At 33.6% G+C, this 20,111-nt stretch overlaps 2 protein-coding genes across 6 annotated transcripts in view; one reads left to right on the top strand and one right to left on the bottom strand.

Annotated features, from left to right (window-relative positions):
- The window catches only part of LOC105228423 (CDK5 and ABL1 enzyme substrate 1), a 61,687-nt gene extending 56,243 nt beyond the window's left edge, over positions 1-5,444 (bottom strand). For both annotated transcript variants that reach the window (XM_049453615.1, XM_049453616.1), the window contains exon 1: positions 4,670-5,444. The gene's annotated coding sequence lies outside the window, so the exon portion shown is untranslated. The remainder of the gene's footprint in view (positions 1-4,669) is intronic.
- Positions 5,445-5,972: 528 nt separating this feature from the next.
- Positions 5,973-20,111, top strand: part of LOC105228480 (atypical protein kinase C) — a 41,113-nt gene continuing 26,974 nt past the window's right edge. The window contains exons 1-3 of one of the 4 annotated variants that reach the window (XM_049453613.1): positions 5,973-6,263; positions 7,800-8,088; positions 8,150-8,270. In XM_049453613.1, the coding sequence (XP_049309570.1) occupies positions 7,909-8,088; positions 8,150-8,270 (301 nt within the window). In that variant the 5' untranslated portion in view covers positions 5,973-6,263; positions 7,800-7,908. Of the gene's footprint in view, positions 6,264-7,799; positions 8,089-8,149; positions 8,271-16,659; positions 16,884-20,111 lie in introns of those variants that run through there. The other 3 variants (XM_049453610.1, XM_049453612.1, XM_049453611.1) reach the window with 3 other exon arrangements.

Genomic DNA, 20,111 nt, shown 5'->3' with positions numbered 1-20,111 from the left:
GATACAAGGTGCGCTCAAAATTAGTCATGGAGTGTAATGTGTGAAAAACTGTAGGACTTTGTCTTTATCGGAACCAGAATAAACACTAAATCTTAGAGATCAAGCGCATAAAACCTCTTGCTAACCGCTGCTACTTTGGGATTGGTAGGTAAAAACAAAAATCATGCTCTATAAGTATTTTATCATTCCTGTCGTATTTGACGGCGCAGAATCATGGACGAAACCAAAAAGAACTTGAAACATTTGAAAGAACTGTTCTCCGCAAGCGATGAACAGTTCCTTTCGTGGCAGGCTCTATTCTTTAACCGTTGGACAAGGTCAAATACTTGGGTGAGAAGCTTTAATGGAAGCCAAACATCGAGGAGAGACTGAGGAAGGCATTGGTCATTTTATATTGTTGTAGAAGAGCAATTATTAGAAAGAGGTCTTATTTAAGCCAATAATGTTTTACGGGGTCATTGTATCGCAGAAACATCTCCTGACGGTTCCTTCTCGGCTTACACACTTACGAAGGATTTGTGGGCGGGTCGAAGCGCTTGGAGAAAGGGTCCACAGAGAGCTTCTTTCACGAATCAAAGTTAAAAGGGAAAGTAAGTGGTGAGATCTTCTATCGGGAGTTCTCCATCAACTCTGGTTGCAGACTACCAGACCACTGCCATCAAAACAGCAGTAGATGTACCGAAGCTTCCTTCGGAAAATTATGCATTCACTCCGTTACCGAGCGCCTATACTTGATGGCCTGATTAGTAATATCTCCAAGCTTCTTCTTTATTCGACTTGTATGGGTGCCCGGTTACAGCGGATTCGCGGGAAACTGCAAAGCCGATGACCTTGCTAGGGAACTTATTCCAATTTCATCCGAATGGAAGTGACAATGACATCATCCGATGAGTTGGCCTTAGGAGTGTTCGAGAGAAAGGTTTTGCGGAAGATTTATGGTCCTTTGCGCATTGACAAGGGTGAATTTCGCAGTCGATCGAATGCTAAGCTGTACGAGTTATACGGCGACATTGGCCTAGTTGGAGGGAAGAGAACACAACAACATGAAGCAGAGGAAGACCTCCACTTTGTTGAAGAGATCAGGTGAAGGACTTGGTTGCACTTGGTATCTCTAATTGGCACCAAATAGCGAAAAGAAGTAATGATTGGCGTCAGTTGTCCAATGATTCTTCTGGTTCATGGGTTCACACAAGCTGTATGAAGGAAGGCGAGGTGGAATCATATCGTCACTTCCTCTATTGTCCGGCTTTTGCTAGACTGAGATTGAAATATCTCAATAGATACACATTTTCCGATTCTACCAGATTGATATTATCCTGCTTGACAAATAAGTGTCAAATGAGATCCATCCATTTTGGATCAACCCTATTACCAACACAACCTAACTTAATTTAAATAGTTCGATGGCATTTCGATCGATTACTCCTTCCCTCAACTTTGACATTACGCTTTTTCACTCTCTATAATAATTCTTGGAACACCCTATATTTCACAAACTGCACTACCAGACAGCTGGGTGGAACCATAGGAATGTTATCGCATATGTATATATTATAATATTTGTACGCATGTCCGTTGACCAAGTTCGACAACATTGTGTGTTCGTGAATAATACGTCGTTGTTGCGGTCTCTTGGCAACGGCGTCGGCGGCCGGGCACTCACTCACTCTAGGCCGGCTAAAAAGTTGCATGCATTTTTGCTGCACAAAGTGCAATGAGCTTCACATGGCCATCATTGAGAAGCAACCGACCGACCGACCGACCAACCGGCCGAACAAATATACGCGAACTATGTGCAGACGAATGGTTATGAAGTATGTGACGAATGTGGGTAAAATGAGTAATAATCAATGAATTGACAAGCAAATTGCATATGTTTGTCCGCGTGTTTGTCCACAAAAACTGCATTGAGAGCAAACTTTTATACTCATAGTAGGGAAGGTGAGAGCGGGAGCGCCAATAAAGTTGAATGAGATAATTTCTATGCTGCAATTCGATTCATATCAATAACAACTGGCTCTAATCGGCATTAAAGGTATACTAAACCGACACGCCACCTAGTCAGCCAATTGCAGGTTTGTCTGTGAGGTGTCGAGCTAAACTGCGTAGTTCGAACTCGTTGGGCTGCACTACAAACAATGAGGTGTTGAACTAGCGTGTGCTAGTGAACTAGTGGGTGTGGCATATGGGCGCATCTTTCAATTAGTTTAGCTTACAGGTGTTGATAATATATCACGGCATTATTTATTTAGTTGTGAATCCATTATAAATGTAATTGACGGGCAAAATTCTAGGTGTCTGAGGTTTTGAATTATATATGTGAGTCATTGTTCTTCGTGATTGTCTCTTATTTATAGAATCAGTATTCCAGAATAGGTTTAAATAAACTTGTAAAGAAAGATATAGAACTGTAATTTGATTCAGGGGATCTTGTGTTCTAAAAATTTAAAGAAATGGGCGTGGCCTCGCTCCCTATTTGGTTTAACGCACATACATATGTATATATATTTATATCCAGAACCAAGTTCGTATCTTTTTCATTGGTTACGTTTTTCACGTGGCGGGTCTCAAACCCAGCGCACAACCAGGGGCGGGATGGTACGCCTTCTCACTTTAGCTCGCCTTCAAACGAATGTTTTTTGCCTACCCAGAGGATACTTAGTCTAAGACCGGGAGTCATGAGCTGATTGAGCCATATGTTAAAGGATCGTTTCTGGCCACTCCCAAGTGAATGACAATAAGAGAACTTTCCTTAATTGCGTGAACTTCTACACATGACTCCATCCTCCTTTGTCGAGATACCTTCCCAAAATCTGGCTTAGATTATTGTCTAAGAGAATACTATAATCTCAGAAAAAAATTCCATATCGGACTACTGTAGCCTACAGCTCCCTTACAAATTGATTGTTGAAAATCTAGTTCTTATGTATGTATGTATATTAAAGCTTTTTCATTTGTGAAAGGTATAGTTAACGTCTTTTCTTTTTTTTAGTAATTTCATCATATAGATTTTTTTTTTATTATTGTTGGGAACGTTGCACTAGTTATGCAGTCACAAGACTTGTGAATATTACAGAAGACAACGAACGATGTAAGCAGACAATACTGAAACGCCGTCAGGCTAGACAATCGACCGGCTTATTGGCTTGCCGACTGGCTGACGATTCGTTGAATGGAACGTGCCAGAAAAACAGGAATGATACGATGAATTTCACTTATATGCCTAAATGTGTAGTATGCATATATGACGATAGGCATGTAGTGGAGTAAGCAGCCAGTCGGTTGGTTTGTTGCTATTGCCTTTTGTATATTGGCGAAAAGTTTCATGTGATTTTACAATGTAACGGTTGTTCGCATTTGTTGTATGTTTGCTCATTATGAATTTGATCGATTTTCCGAAGTCCATGTTGGCACTTAGCAACACAACATTTGCGATTATTTGTTTGGAGATTTGTTTTTGCAATTTAGTTACATACAAGAGGAGGCTTGGGAACATACATATGTGAACTGCGGTTTAATGGTTTTCCAATTCGCTTCAGATGATATACAAGGTAAACTCTTGTGAATGATACGGAAAGCGAAACATTTATGTATATTAAAAACTGTTAGCAAATTTTCAAGGGCTTTTGAAAATCTGATAGCAAGCAAAAATATCACTAAACCCAAGACGACACATTTCAGGTCTGCACATGTACAGTAGAGGCCCGCTAATCCGGACACGGCCTAATCCGGATTCCACTGTAATCCGGACAGGATTAAAAAATTCAAATTTTCTATTATGTCCCTTGTAATCCGGACCGACATTCTCTATCCGTATTCTCTACTCCGGATCACACGTTTATTATTCACTACATTCGCTTCTTAGAACGCTACGGCAGCGAGCAATGGAGGCTAAACAAAAAAGCGTTCGCCCAACAAAATTAACCGTTTTTTTTTTCAATTAAATTTAGAATTTATATTACACCGCTTAATACATACAAATTTCTAACGTTTATTTTCAATGGATTGTTTTAAGTCTTTTTTTGGAATATGTGTATTATTTGTTATAATAAACAAACAGAAATTTATAAATATTTTTTCTTAATACGTAGTTCTGATATGTCTTTGGTAATCCGGATTCCCTTATATTCCGGATAGGGGCCGGTTTTAATTGATCCGGATTAACGGGCCTCTACTGTATTCACATACGTTCGAACATATGTATGTGTGTACACATCTATTTCCACTATATCATCTTTATTTTTGTGAAGAAAATCGATTTTCTTCGCCTGCATTCCTTCGTAAATAGCAGCCGCTGTCGTAGTGGCGAAGGTTGCAACAAAAAGTAATGGAAACAAAATAGAATAAAAAGATCAAAACAAAAAAGGGAAGAGTATAACTCATGCACGAACGATAGCCGCAAATAGCGGATGGCAAAACGGCATAAAAAGGAGATGGAGATGACCAGTGGAAAATTCCGGAAAGTTTTACCCTGCTACGTGCAGTTATACTTACGTGTTCATGTAAATTACAGCCAAATGGCAAAGAAAATTACTGGGTGTGTGAAGTAGGATTAGAAATGTTTATACGACATAAATACATATGTATTTTATATATACAAATATACATATGTATATGCACATATGTAATAAGCAGAAAATTTGCATAACTTATATTTGTTTCCACTTACCAACAATGTTTCTAATTTATTTTCGATATTTTGGCAAACACTTCAAAAAGAAACCACACACTTTGTTTTAAAATATAAATGCACACGCGTTCGTTTAGCCCAGCAACAGTGGTTGTGACGTAAAGTTGCGTTATTTATATATATTTTAATGGTTTATTTTGTATTAAGTTAAAATTGTTTCAGGCGAATCATTTTGTCTATTTTTGTATACACTTGCTATGAAAAATCGCTTGTTGACAAAGGTTTACAATACGCGTTCGGCACAAAACCGTAAGTGGAAATTTGCTGTTAAATTACTGCACTTGCACATTATTACAACACGGCTAATTTCCAATATAATTCTTTAACAGTAAGTTTCTTTACTGATGCAGTAATTCCTTGCGTTTTTCGTCAAACTAATTTGTACTCTACGCCCACAAGTTTGGTCTCCGGAAAAACGGTGGACATCAAGTTCGTTTTCTTCTCTGTTATTTACGAAAATCGCACACGCTTTCGCTATTTATCTACTCGTTGCGAGTCTCTTCGTACGTACCCGTGCCAATGTCCACCTTACGATTACGATTGTCTCACAAAATACAAATTTAGCTTATTCGTTGTTTTATTTTTCAAACATTAAATGTTACATATACAATTAAGACACAATACACACGTATTTAATATGCAATTTTTAGATAATTTTATGGAAAATAACAGATTATAAACTGTTATCACACAACACTAAAAACAGATGTGAACTTTTCCAGGAGAGAGAATTTTTCGGACTGATGAAATAATCTGACAACTCTAAACGAAGAAAGAGTGCAAAACAAAATATCAAAAAAAGTGCTGCCAAGTTTAGGTGCCGCGTTGCGTTGCCAACCGTGGATGACAAAAGGGTATTTATCGTATTTGCATAATAACTGTTATTAAACTTGGATGTAATATACAAAAATAATAAGAATATATGTAGAATAATTACAATTTGATATTTGAATGTAATATCTTTCTTAATAAAGCTACAAACACAAAATATATCTATTTTTTACATATGCTGCCAATTGGTTGGGCTTATTACAGACAACGTATATCATTTACGTTCTCTGCTTATTTACGCTGTCAAGTATATACCTTTAGCTATTACATTTTTTTAAGCGAAAACTTGACGGTTATGGATTAGACATTATATAAATTTTAGTTATTTTTAAGGTCTACTAACTTTAATAAACTTACTATTTCTGAAAATAACTATTTTTCGCTCGTAGGAGGATGTGCCACTGTCATGCAACTTTGCTGCAAATAACTGGCAACTCTGCACATCTACCATTTTTCTTCGCACACTCGAAGTTTTATCTTGTTTACGGTTGTCGTGCCGCTCACCCAATTAAACTAAATAAATTTGTTGGCCTCTTTCTAATTAAAATCTTAATTAATTTTAGTTTTGTTTACTTGAGTTTATTGTGTTTTTGTTTTATGTTGTTTTAAATTCTAATAATGCGAATTAATTACATTTGAGACATTATATTCGCTATAAATTTGTGAATGAGAATAGAAAAAAATAAGAATAGCAAGCAGTGGCAAATGTGAACATAAAGAAGTGTACGCAGAGTGAAGAAAGGTAAAAAATTTGTGGAAAAAAGGTGGAATAACAGTAGACTTGGCCTAAAACGGCAAGTTAACCAAGTACGTTCACATACTACTTAATACCTATTGGCCAACAGTACATAGTTGGGGTGTGGAATAAGCGCATAAAATATGTGTGGTAGAATGCAACTAATACGCAGGAAATCGTTATAATGGAAGAATTGCTGTTGAGTAATGTAACATAAGTACCAATAAGCTGTAAGAAATAAGCTGCGAATTATAGACAAGCACAAACAGATCGGAAGCACTACGACTTTCTATATATTATCATCCCACAAGTGGTCAATGTACGACAAAATATGCAATCAATTAAGTGGAACACCACGCTGGCTGGTATAAGTATTGCAATAGCAAATAATTAGAGACCGCTGTAATTTTTCGCATATCAGCACTTATTTGCAAAGAAATGTGTTAAAAGTCAAAACGTGTATTTATTAACTGCGTGCAGTTGGTGGTTGTGCTAAATACTAATTTATCTAAGATTTGGAATGTGTTAATCGTTGTACTATTGGTGTTTTACGTCAGCACAGTGAGGCATTTTAACGAAATCAACTTGTTGCATGATTCATTGCCGGCTGGCTAGGCAACGAAAGGCAGTAATGAAGGGCAGTCAAATTACTGTCGCAAGTGTTGCCACAGTGTTTTAAATGTGTGTTAAAGTGCGAAAATAATTAACATGCAAAAAATTATATAGTTGTAATTAAAAGTTTTGATTAAATATACGCCAATTTCACTCTGTTTAAAACTAAATAATAGCTAGCTTGTGACATACATACATATTTGCCGCGTTGTCGTGTTTATATTTATATACCTTACCCGTATGACCACTTGTGGATTCACGCATTTGTTTACATTTCGTATTTCAACAACATCATGAACGTTTTTGTTGTAGCGCTTAATATACATACATATACACACTGATGCAGGGAGGTGGGATGCTGCTGGCGTAAATGTACTTGTATTTATCGCCCACTCGAATCTTGTATATGTAAAGCGGCAGAGAAGCATGTGAATTACAGTGTTTACTAAAACTATGAAGAAAACTATGAAAATAATAATAAAAATGAAAAATTAAAATTATACCAAAAGTTATTATGAAAAACTTAAGTTTTTACAATGCAGACTATTTTTTTCTCAATTAAAAAAATTAAATTGTGTAGAAAAAAGAACCATTTCACCAAATTATGTCTTATTTTTGGAATCATATGTAGAAGTTCACGCAAGTGAGGAAAGTTCTCTGATCACCAGAGAGTGGCCATAAACGATTCTTTTACATATGGCCTAAGTAGTTCACGACTTCCGGTCTTTGACCAAGTATTCTCTGGGTAGCCTAAGAACATTCGTTTGAAGGCGAACTAAAGTAACAAGGCGAAACATCTCCTCCGCAGGGTTGTGCGCTGGGCTTGGGACCCGCCACGTAAAAAACGCTCCCAATGAAAAAGAACAACAAGACTTTTTATTTATAGATGAAAAATAACAATTACATTTATAAATTATTCTCTCTTTTCAGCCACTGTTTATTTGTGACCAGAAACTAAACGTCGCCAGCGAAAATCTTCTGCTTTAAGCATATTCCACGCCATCAAAGAAATACGCATCCATTTAACGCTTAATTACAAATGCAGAAAATGCCTTCGCAAATTATTCCGGACGGCACCAATGCCAACAGTGCCACCAATGAGATTAAGGTCAAAACTGCCTACAATGGCGAAATAATGATCACTTATATAGATGAAAATATCACTTATGAAAATCTATGCCATGAGATACGTGGTATATGCCGCTTTCCATCCGATCAGGTAAACAATTACATAAATTTTTGGGAAATATTTATTTAAATTTACTTAAAATTCTTTGCAGCCCTTCACCATCAAGTGGGTGGACGAAGAGAATGATCCGTGCACGATATCAACACAAATGGAATTGGACGAAGCTATACGTCTGTACGAAATAAATCGCGATTCCGAATTGGTTATTCATGGTGAGTAGTTAATTTGTGTAAGTTAGTAACTAAGTTGGAGTAAGGTGTTGACGAGGAAAGTGAGGAGTGCTATCAACTGCCACTAGCTCTATTAATTTTGCTTTGATTTTGTTAGGAAATCCGAAATTATAATAGAAAAGATTACGCCTTTATACTGTGCTCCCCTTCCTTTATTTGGAGATAAGATCCGCTTATTGTTAACAGTGTATATGTGTATATTGTATGTATGTTTGTATGTCAGTGTGTTATCTGTACGAATTGATAGCAGCCGTTTTATCTATTTTAATCTAAATTTTTGTGGTAGTTTCCTTTAATTCACCGACAAATACAGTTCATGGAAATATTTTTTCATACGCGTAAGCTTGTATAGTTTTATTTTATGTATTTTATGCAATTACATTTGTCTGCATACATTTTAGAGTGTCACTGAATATTATTGCGTATTTATAATCAAAGTTTCACCGAAAATATGGTTTTTTAACGACAATTGCTTACGTTGTTACTTGAAGTGAAGTTGTGTATTTATGTTTATTTATGTTTATTTAACAAGATATCTTCATTAAATTTTGCACAGATTATTGTCGAAGACAACACTGCAATCTCCGAGTATATTGTGCAGATTGGGTCACTATAGCATATAGCTGTCATACTAATTCTTGAAAATAAAGTCTTTGTATGGGAGACTTTTATATTTGACAAGATAACTTCTTCAAATTTGGCATATATTATTGCTTAAAACAAGGATACAATCTCCGAAGAATTGGTACAGATCGGACAACTATAACACATAGCTGCCATGCAAACTGATCTCTCCAAATTAAGTTCTTATATAGAAAACTTTTTATTTGACATGATATCTTCCTGAAACTTGGCTTAGTTTATTGTCCAAGGCAACGCTCCAATCCACGAACGAACTGCTCAGTTCGGAAAACTATGTTATGTACATACATACATATGTAGCTGCCATACAAACTGATTTGAAAAATTCTATGAAAACATTTTTTTTTATTTAATATACATATATACATATTATTTAATATACATACATATGTACATACATCCACTTTTCATGATTTTCTTCAACAATAAAAATTTTAAACATGCATGTATAAATAATATTTTAATGTAATACCATACTATTTGCATATGGCAGTCACAACGCACTACAATTGAAGCCTTAAAAGCGCCGTTATATAAATATGCTTACACAAATAATAATAAACTACACGCACATCCTTTCAGTAATTCCGCTATTATTTTAAATTATTAGTACGTGTAAATGTGTGCGACTATATGCCTGCATAAAGATATACATATATACATAAGTATGTTTATGAATATGCGTATAACAACAATGTAATGGGCACATAACGCATATATGGCTGAAATGAAAGTGAGATTACAAGCAATTACCACCCACTCTAGCGCTGTGCAAATGACTTTTCCTCAACTGGTTTAGTTGAGTGGCGAAAACTTAATTTAAAATGTAGCTATCTTTGTAATGCAGAGCCTGTGTGTGAAACTGGGGGTATATAAATATGTACAAATGTTCATAGCGTGTGATTTACATATACATATGCATAGGCAGATGCATACCTTTTTTTGTATGTATGTGTGTCTCAGCGTTGTTATGCTTTAGCACTTTGGTAGCAGGTATTTTGATTTCTACATTGCGAGAAGCGCAGCTTCAGCGGCATGTAAATTTTGGAGGAGGTTATATACATATACATACATATGTATATAAATCTGTATGTTGTGATATGTAGTTATAAAGGCCTATCCTTCGTTGATTTTTCTTTGTTCTCCTCGCGATTCTTTTATTGTTTCCAAATCGCCTTATTTTGTTTATAAGTACGCTCTAGTGATTTATTGCTCGCCGTTTCCTTTATACTTTTTCTCAACTTTTGACATTGCAGTGGTTTGTTTTTGTAATTTTTTGGTTATTTTTTAAATTTTTTTGTTTGCTATTTTCTAATTTTTTGTTATTTTTCATATTTTTTGTATTTTTTTATTTTATTAATTTTTATAATTTTTTTTTTTATTTTTTTTTTTATTTTTTTATTTTTTTTTATTTTTTTATTTTTTTTGTAATTTTATATTATTATTTTTAAAATTTTTGTAATTTTACCTTATTTTTTTTAATACCTTGTTTTTTTTTAATATTTTGTACTTTTTTATTTTCTTTGCAAATTTTAATGTTTGGTTATTTTTTCAATTTTATTTAATTTTTTTAAGTTAATTTTTATTAATTTAATTTTTTTTTTGTATTTTTTTATATAATTTTTATAAATTTTGAAATTCTAATGAAATTGTATTTAATTTTCTTTATATTTTTTTAATTTTTGTAATTATTTTTAATTTTTTGGAATTTTTTTAATATTCAATTATATTTTTTTGCGAACTTTGTCTTTAGTTTAAATTTTGTTTTTTTTTATAACTTTTTGTAGTTTTTAATTTTTTTTTAATTTCTTGTAATTTTTTATTTTATTTTTTTTATAATTTTTAAAATTTTTTTAATATCTTTTAATTTTTTTATTTTTCCTTATTTTGTAATGTTTTTATATTTTTTGTCCTTTTTTAATTTTTGTATTTTTCTTAGTTTTTTTGCATTTTTTTAATTTTTGGTAATTTTTCTTTAAATTTGTTTAAGTTAATTTTTCTATATTTGATTTAATTTTATTTTCTTGTAATTTTTTAATTTTTTTTTAATTATTTATTTTTTTTGAATTAAATACAATTTTTTAAATCTAATTTTGTTTTTAAATTTTTTGCTATTATTTTAAGTTCTTGCTTGTTTAATTTGGTATTTATTTCTTGTTGTCGTTTTCTTATTGTTTTTATTTTTTTGCGCCTGTGACTGTTATTGCCTCTGCTGTTTCGTTGTATTTTTTAAAATTATTTTTATATTTTTTTTAATTTAATTTTTTTAATATAATTTTTTCTTGTAATTCGATTTTTACTTTTTTTTATTAATTTTTTAAATTTTTTTTTGTTAATTTTTTAAATTTATTTTTAAGTTTTTTGTATTTTTTTTTTTGCTGTTTTTTCTTATTGTTTTTATTTTTTTGCGCCTGTGTCTGTTATTGCCTCTGCTGTTTCGTTGTAATTTTTTAAATTTTTTTTTAATTTTATCTAATTTAATTTTTTTAATATATTTTTTTTTGTAATTCGATTTTTAATTTTTTTAATTAATTTTTTTTATTTAATTTTTTTAAATTTTTTTATTAATTTTTTTTATTTAATTTTTTTTGTATTAATTTTTTAAATTTATTTTTAAGTTTTTTGTATTTTTTTAAGTTCTTGTATTTTTTTCTTGTTTTTTTCTCTTATTTTTTTATATTTTTGCGCCTATGCCTGTTATTGCCTCTGCTGTTTTCGTGGCCTCAAGGCTCATCATAATATGTAAGCGCTTAGTGCTGACATTGCGCTTTTCTCCCCATTAAAAACATTCATACATACGTATATCACTTTGCATTCCGTTACTTGCCTGCCTTTGTTTATGCACATGTGTGTGTGTGTCATTTACTTTGATATCACTTGGCTGGCTTATGCCAAACGCCCGTAAATGGTGTCATCAGCGGTTTTTCGTTTAATAATTTATGTTATGAAGGATGTTTAAAAATACAATAGCTTGGCAGCTAACTCACTTTTTATAACAGTAAATTTTCGCCATGGAAATTATCCTGAGACTGCAACTACCCAAGTCGTTTGTTGGCTGTGTATAATGCTAAAACTGGCAGTGATTTCAAAATTAAGCTAAAATTTTCCGATTTTCAGAAACTTGAAAATAAATTGATTTAAATCTGGATCTTAGCTTTATCCCCCCTACACTGACTGAAGTGATTTCGATGAATTTAACCGAATTGACGGTCATTGGTCGAATCGATATTGGACCATTATGGAACAAGTCCTTGTATGAAAACCTCTTTTATTTGACGAGATATCTTCACGAAATTTGGAATGAATCATTATTTAAAATAATAATATAATCTCCGAAGAAATTGTTCAGATCGGACCACTATAGCATATAGCTGCCATACAAACTGATACATCAAAATCGAGCCCTTGTATGGACAATCTTTTCATTTGACGAGATATCTTCCCGAAATTTGGAATGGTTCTTTATTTAAGATAATAATGTAATCTCCGAAGAAATCGTTCAGATCGGTCAACTATAGCATATAGCTGCCATACAAACAGGCCGACCAAAGTTAAGTACTTGTATGAGAAACTCTTTTATTTGACGAGAAATCTTCACGAAATTTGGCATGGCTCATTATCCAAGGTAATAATGTAATCTCTGAAGAAATTGTTCAGATCGGACCACTATAGCATATAGCTGCCATACAAACAGGTCGACCAAAGTTAAGTACTTGTATGAGAAACTTTTTTATTTGTCGAGGTATCTTCAAGAAATTTGGCATGGCTCATTGTCCGAGGCAACGCTACAATCTACGAACAAATTGTTCAGATTGGATCACTATAGCATATAGTTGCCATACAAACTGAACGATCAAAATCAGGATGCAGACCATTTTATATACTTTTATGCTATCAGAAATGCAACTGTGAAGGGTATTATAGCCGTTTGTTTGCGATGCAATACTACTCAGCTCAACTTCAAAACTTTCCAATTAATCTTGTCTACTTTTAAATCCAGCAAACTCACTGGATCCCCAGCTGATTGTATTATTTCCACTCAATAGTTAAGTGGGATACGATTAAATTTAACGCTGCATTAAACCATATACCCATTTCCGTGCCATGCACTTTGTGCAAATATGTTGCCTCTGTATGTGTGTGTGCGTGCATGTTTGTTTGTTTGTTTAACTGTCGCATTAGTCCTCTTTTTTCACCCCGTTGCTGCCGTCGCCGTCGCTGTCGCTGCTGCCGTTGAATTTGCTGTTACTAACCTCAATTGTTTCAATTTCTATAGTTCAGCATATCTCATCCACTTGTCTCTCGATTATCCTGTCACTGGCGCAGCAGAGCCCTGCCGTTGCTTGCCTGCCTGCCGCAACGAAATCGTACGCGCGTCGTGTCATGCCATTGCATTATTAATGGCCACACAAGGGGAGCTGGCGTTCCCAACGCGCAGAAGTCCGCCAATGCATGCACTCCACTGCATTTCTAGGAGCGGGGGTAGGGTGTGGTGGAAGGGACAGGCACTTTTAAACTTGCAATGACGCTAAAGTTTTTCCGAAACGAAAGAAAAAACAAAAACAAAAGGCGAAACTAGAATTTCGTCACTGCCTTACGTACTTTTTTTTAGGGAGGTTTGCGTTGGGTGCGCTCTCACTGCAGTAACGGTATGCCATGGCACAAAGCAAGTTGGGTGCAGTTGCATGCAGCAAATGGTGGCGCTTTGTAGGTCTCGCTTTGCGCATTCGAAACTCGACAACTCCCCACCCTGTTTTGCCCTACTTCTTCGCATTCATATATACCGGTGTATGTGTGTGTGTATATGTAAGACCCTGCTTGTAGCTGGTCGATAATACCTATTAAATGTATTTCGATTTCTCACAAATCCACGCCAAAGTGGCGATTATACGTGTTTTTCCATTATATACCGTTATATTATCAGCAGCGTCCAGGTGTGCGAGTGAAAATTGAAGTTAGCCGAATGCGAGCGGAGCGTGAAGAAAAGCGTGAGAGTGCGCGAGAGTGCCAGTGTGAGTTGCCGCGTGAGCGCGCTCAATTTTTGTGCTAATGCACGCATGTCTCGTCCGAGTTGGACACCCTTCGTGTTGTCAGTAAAACAAAAACAAGCCGACAAGTGGCGCAATTCCTTCGTGTTTCCTTCCTACGCATAATCCGTTCTACAGATACTTCGTCTATACCGAGTTCGAGGCTCTCAGCTGACCAGGTTTTATACGTATTATCTCCTATTCCGCATAAAAGGCGTCTGTATGTTTGTGTGTTTAGCTTTTGTGAAAGCTCCATGGCGAGACGTGAGTGTTGCCATTAGGCTTGAGGATTTTATTTGAGGTTATGGGATTTTGATGATATTTTTCTTTAGAGATGTTAAATAACGGTGCTTGAAATTTATTTTCTGAAACTTATGCGGTTTAAACTCGAGTTCAGAATAGCTCATGGTACGCCTCTCTGGCCAACCTTCTCTATATATAGCCACTAGTTCCTCAGTTTTTGAGTTATTGATATGAAATTTTGCATACTTCCGTTTTTTCGTAAGAAGCTGCTCATTTGTCGAAATCGCTGATAACGGATCACTATAGCATGTAGTTGCCATACAAACTGAACGATGGTCATCAAGTGCCTGTATGGAAAACTTTTTTATTTGATGAGATAGCTTCGTGAAGTTAGGCAAGAAATATTCTCCGAGAAAACCCTACAATCTACGAAGAAATTTTTCAGATCGGACCACTATAGTATATAGCTGTCATACAAAGTAACCGATCCATATCAAATTATTGTATGAAAAACACTTTCAGTTGACGAGCTATCTTCACGAAATTCGACATGGAGTTTTATCCAAGGCAAGACTCTCATCTCCGAAGAAATTGTTCAGATCGGACCACTATGGTACATAGCTGCCATACAAACTAACCCATCCATACCGAATTCTTGTATGGAAAACTTCTTTAGTTGACAAGCTATCTTTATGAAATTTTGGCAAGAGTTATTATCTAAGGCAATGGTGTAATCTCCGTAGAAATTGTTCATCTCGGGTCACCATGGCATACAAAGTAACCGTTGTACAGGTAGCTGTCATACAAAGTAACCGATGTACAGGTTATTTCAGAAAAATATCATTTTATACTCTTTTATGCTACAAGCAATGTAGCTGTGAAGGGTATTAAGCTTCGATGTAGCCAAAGTTAACGGTTTTGCTTTTATTTATTTATTATAGTTGTTGTTTTTTTAATTTTAACCCTTCGACTTCTGCTTTCTGTCACGTTTTTGACACTTGTTTGAGAAAGTAGTTCGAAAATGATTTAAAAAAATATTGGAAATTTGCTTGAAAAATACTAGAAGTACAATTGAAATGTTTATTGGCAGAAGTCGGTCATAAATATAACCATTAGACCTCATCGCACCCACTTGTTTAGCGAAAAACTACTTGAAATAAAAGAAAAAAAATTTGTTGGTGGGTTTTAAAAATCTCCAGCCTACCTTAATTAAGCTTAATGACATTAAACGGTCAGCATTGAGGAGCGTCCCCTAACATCTGGTAAGTGTGTCACGCTGTGCAACTATGCGTCTGCATTGCATATTTTTGGTTTTTAGGTGCCACACTGAACTTGTATTGGCTGGCTGCCAATGCAGCGCACGCACAACCATGCAACAACACACACGGACAGTTGTAAACACACACACATGCACGGTTCGTATATTTGTGTTCGCAGTCATAAAAAGGAGTTTCCGCTTATCGACTCTCGCCGTGCTTTCAAAGTTCTTTGTGTGCACGCTGTCGTTGCGCTCTCGCCTGCTATCGCTGGGTCGCATTGTATTTGTTGTTGTTGTAAACGTTTTTTGCGCTGCAGTTGATGTTTTTTCGCCCATTCGCTACAGACGCGCCACATACTGCTGTACTTCATTTGTGTTTGCTGTTGTTGTTGTGCCCACTGCTATGCTAAGTTTTGTTGTTTTTTGTTATTTTTGTGTTTTCATTTTGCATAATGCTGCTTGGGTGTGTGTGTAGACATAACGGTAAGCGTCAGCATACACTTCACCTTTGAACGCTCCCCACAGCGTAGCTGGCGCTCGCCTAGCGGTTGTTTAGGCGCCGTCGCCTCCAATCAACTATACAAAACGCCCAGGCGAGCTTGCGGCTTTGTGGGCAGCTAAAGCAAATGCAACAACAAGTACACAAACACACACTCACTCATACATACACATATGTATGTGTGTGTCTTCATGTAATTACACATATCTTTGGCTACAACTGCGGAGAGCGCCTAAAAGATGCACACACAAATGCTGCGCTCTGCACCAGCACCAGCACCAGCAGCAACGCGAGCAGCGCACACACAATGCGCGTTTGCTGCGTGAATGGCAGACGGCATGTGCTTTATGACGAGTGTTTTATTTGAATTGCAGCAGCTTTGCCACCAACGCGCCTGGACTTGTGGTTGAGTGACGAGGCAAAGCAAGCTGCCTGCCAGTGTATGTGTGTGGGCGCGTGTGTGTTTGGCTGTTGTTGATGGCTTTGCTACTTGGCTCTGACTGACTGACATTGAATAATTCAATGTTCTTTTGCTAGCTGCTCTATTATTGCTTGTTTTTGCTGTCATACATGTCCTTACAAGTGCGCATATACCCACAAACACACACACATACATTCACATATGTATACAAAACGTGTGTGCACTGAGCGCTGCTCTCGCAATCACTTGGCGCTGCGCATTGCTTGGACGCTCGCGAAGTTGCTGCTGTTGCCGTTAGCTTTGTTGTTTTCATCCTCATCATCATTGTTGTTGTTGTTGTTGTTTTTGGCACTTCTCCGTTGTGCGCCGAAAAACACTCTTAGGCACTCTGTGTGCCATCGTCTCGGCGCACATTCGCGCACGGGTTTCAGCTGAAAATGGACGTTTCGTGAGCGCTTTGGGGCAAATTGCGATACACCGATACTGGCTTTATTTTTTTATTGAGGTATACTTTTCAAAATCTTGTGTGATTTTTAATTATAATATTCTTCCGAAAAATACCTCTCCAAGTGAAGTGCTGTGCGGTTATTTTTTTTGTGTATTTTGAAAAAGGCGTTTTCACGCGAAATTATTTTTTGCAAAACTATGCAGAAAACACGCCTGCGTTGGTGTAGCTGTGTATTGATTAAAACGAGTGCCTACTTTTAGGCGTTGTGCCAAGTTGAAGTGCTCACATGATGAATTGAACGGCCAAAGTGCAAAAGTTGCTATATGCATTGCGGAAAATTAACGGTGAAAAGCAGCAAGTAGTGTAATTCAGTGAAATTTTCAAGCATTGCATACTTTTCGGCTGTCTGTCTCATGCATCTGCGCTTACATATACTGGCGTGTGTTGGTGCGTGTGTGTCTGGCGATATCCGGGCGGCTTTCGTTTCGTTACATTTTCACGCTAATCGATGGCGGTTTTGCATAAGCGCGTTGCAGAAGTAAAAAATAAAATAAAAAATAAACGGGGTCTGACTTGGCCAGCAACTCAAATGCAGTGAGGCGGAACAACTTTAACGGTGTTTTTTTTTAGCAAGAAAGCTAGAGTTTTAGCAAGGCAAAAATTAAAAAAAAAATGAAAAACTTAAAATATTTTGCAAAAAAAATATTGAAAAAAAAATATTAAAAAAATATTATAAAAAAATTAATATATACAAAGAAATATTTTTAAAGTATTAAAAAATAAAAAAAAAGTATTAAAAAATAAAAAGAATAATTAAAAATTAAAAAAAAAATAAAAGAATACAAAAAATAAAAAAAATAAAAAATTAAATCATTAAATCATTAAATTTAATTTGTTTAGAAATAAAAAAATTAAATTATTAAAAATAAAATTATTTGAAAACAAAATAATAATCTTATTAAAGAAAAAATATTTAAAATAAAAATGAAAGTATTAAATATTATTTTTTTTTAAACGAAAAAAATATTATTTAAAATAAAAAAAGATAAATAATTAAATTTCTTTTATTAAAAAAATAAAAAAAAATTAGATTATTTAAAAACAAAAAAAATATTATTAATGAAAAAATATTAAAAAATAAAATTGACAGTTTTAAATATAAAGTATCTTAAAAAAAATAGTAACTCTTAAAAAACGATTGATTTATGATGATGATATAACAAATAAATCATTAAGTTTGATTTATTAAGAAATAAAAAAATTAAATTATTAAAAATAATTTTTTTTAAATAAAAAAAAATATTATTAAAGAAAAAATATTAAAAAATAAAAAATTAATTAATTAAATTTCATTTACTAAAATATAGAACAATTATTAAATTATTAAAAATAATTTTTTTTAAATAAAAAAAAATATTATTAAAGAAAAAATATTAAAAAATAAAAATAAACATATTAAATATGAATTTTAAAAGTAATAATTATTCTTAAAAAAAATTTGATTTATTTCTTAAAAAAAAAATAATTATTTATCACTAGATACACTTTCACACATCCTCAATGCATTCACTTACACTATACTACATATATCTGCTCAATATTCCCACTGCAACTTTCTTTTCCCTGTCAAATCATATATCTCATATATTTATAACACAGTCACAGACAGCCAAAGCAGCAATACCCTGGGCGTTTACTTTGAAATCAAGTTTCTTTCGCGTTCATTTGTGCCGAGTGTTACAACGAATGTCCAACACATACATACACGCATACATACATACTTGTATTATATACGAACATATTTGCACACTCACCTTTGTAGCACTTGGCCCTCCCTCAAATAACGCATTTGTTGTCCGCCTGCGAAGCATTTGGAATTGTCGACTGACCTCCGCCTTCTTTGGTTGTAATTTATCACCAAAGATGTCCTTGACTTTAGTACTGTATGTGGCTACATGAGTTTGTAAATCTCTTGCTTATGCTGCTGCGGGGTTTGCGCTGGCTTACATATACTCGTATATAGATATGTGATTTTGCTGTAATTGTCAGCTGTTAGTATAAAAAACAATATTGTTTGTATTAAATGTTTTAAATTTAATTTTTTTTTTAATTTTTTTTTTAATTTTTTTCGAACATTTTTGTATCCAAATACTTTTAAATTTCTTTTCAATTTATTTAAAGTGTTTTTATTTGAATTTTAGTTCAAATTTATTTTTTTGTTTTCGCTTGTTTCGAAAAATTTTTGTATTAAAATTTTTTTGATTAAAATTTTGTTCATAATTTTTTAATCTTTTTGGATGAAAAATAATGAATATTTTAGATATTGCTGATTAGAAATTAATTGTGAAAATTTTGTACAATTTTGATAAATTTTTTAGGGGAACTAAGTAAGTTTGTCATTTTATGACGGTTTGTTATAGCATACTTTTAGGATTTTTCCCATTTTATTTTTTAAATTCACAAAATTTTCTGAAAATTTGAAACGAACAGTTTTGATACTGTTTACTAGTCTACTTTTAGGCGGATTTTCGTTCATATCATACATTTAGGGTCGTTAAAATTTATTTTTCATTTTGTTTTCTAAATTCATATAGATTTAAAAAATTTTTAAACGAAAAATAATCGTGCATATTTTTTCTTCATTTTTGTTACAGTTTACTAATCTACTTTCAGGCGGATTTTTGAAAACTTACAGCTATTTAAAAATTTTTGTACAAAAGTTATTATTTTGTGTAATCTACTTTCAGGCGGATTTTCATTCATAGCATACATCTAGGGTTGTTTCAAATTTTTTATGTATTTTGACGAAAATTTGGCTTTTATTCCTCAGTTAGCTTATTTTAGTTTGCTGAGAAGAAAAAATATTGGAATTTACACCCTAACGGTTTAAATTTGCTTTTTAATTTTTTCTAATATTTTTAATCAATTTTTTTATTTTTTTTTATTATTTATTTTTTTATTATTTATTTTTTTTATTATTTATTTTTTTTTATTATTTATTTTTTTTTATTATTTATTTTTTTTATTATTATTATTTTTTATTAATTTTTTTTTTAATTTTTTATTATTTTTTTTTTTTATTATTTTTTTTATTTAATTTTTTTTTTTTTTTTAGTTTTTTTCTATATTTGAAATTCTCAAGATTGTTATACAAATTTGATTTATGCAGTTTTGAAACTCATGCAAACGTCTCACAAGAATTCATTTGCCGTCGGAACTGTCCGGCCTCAATTAACCTTAAAGCTGACATAGGATATTTTTAATCAATTAATTTTTTCATATTGG

Source organism: Bactrocera dorsalis, chromosome 3 (assembly GCF_023373825.1).
Source record: "Bactrocera dorsalis isolate Fly_Bdor chromosome 3, ASM2337382v1, whole genome shotgun sequence".
Lineage (NCBI taxonomy): Eukaryota > Metazoa > Arthropoda > Insecta > Diptera > Tephritidae > Bactrocera > Bactrocera dorsalis.
Note: the sequence above shows the minus strand (reverse complement) of the source record. Positions and strands in the feature narration are given on the sequence as shown.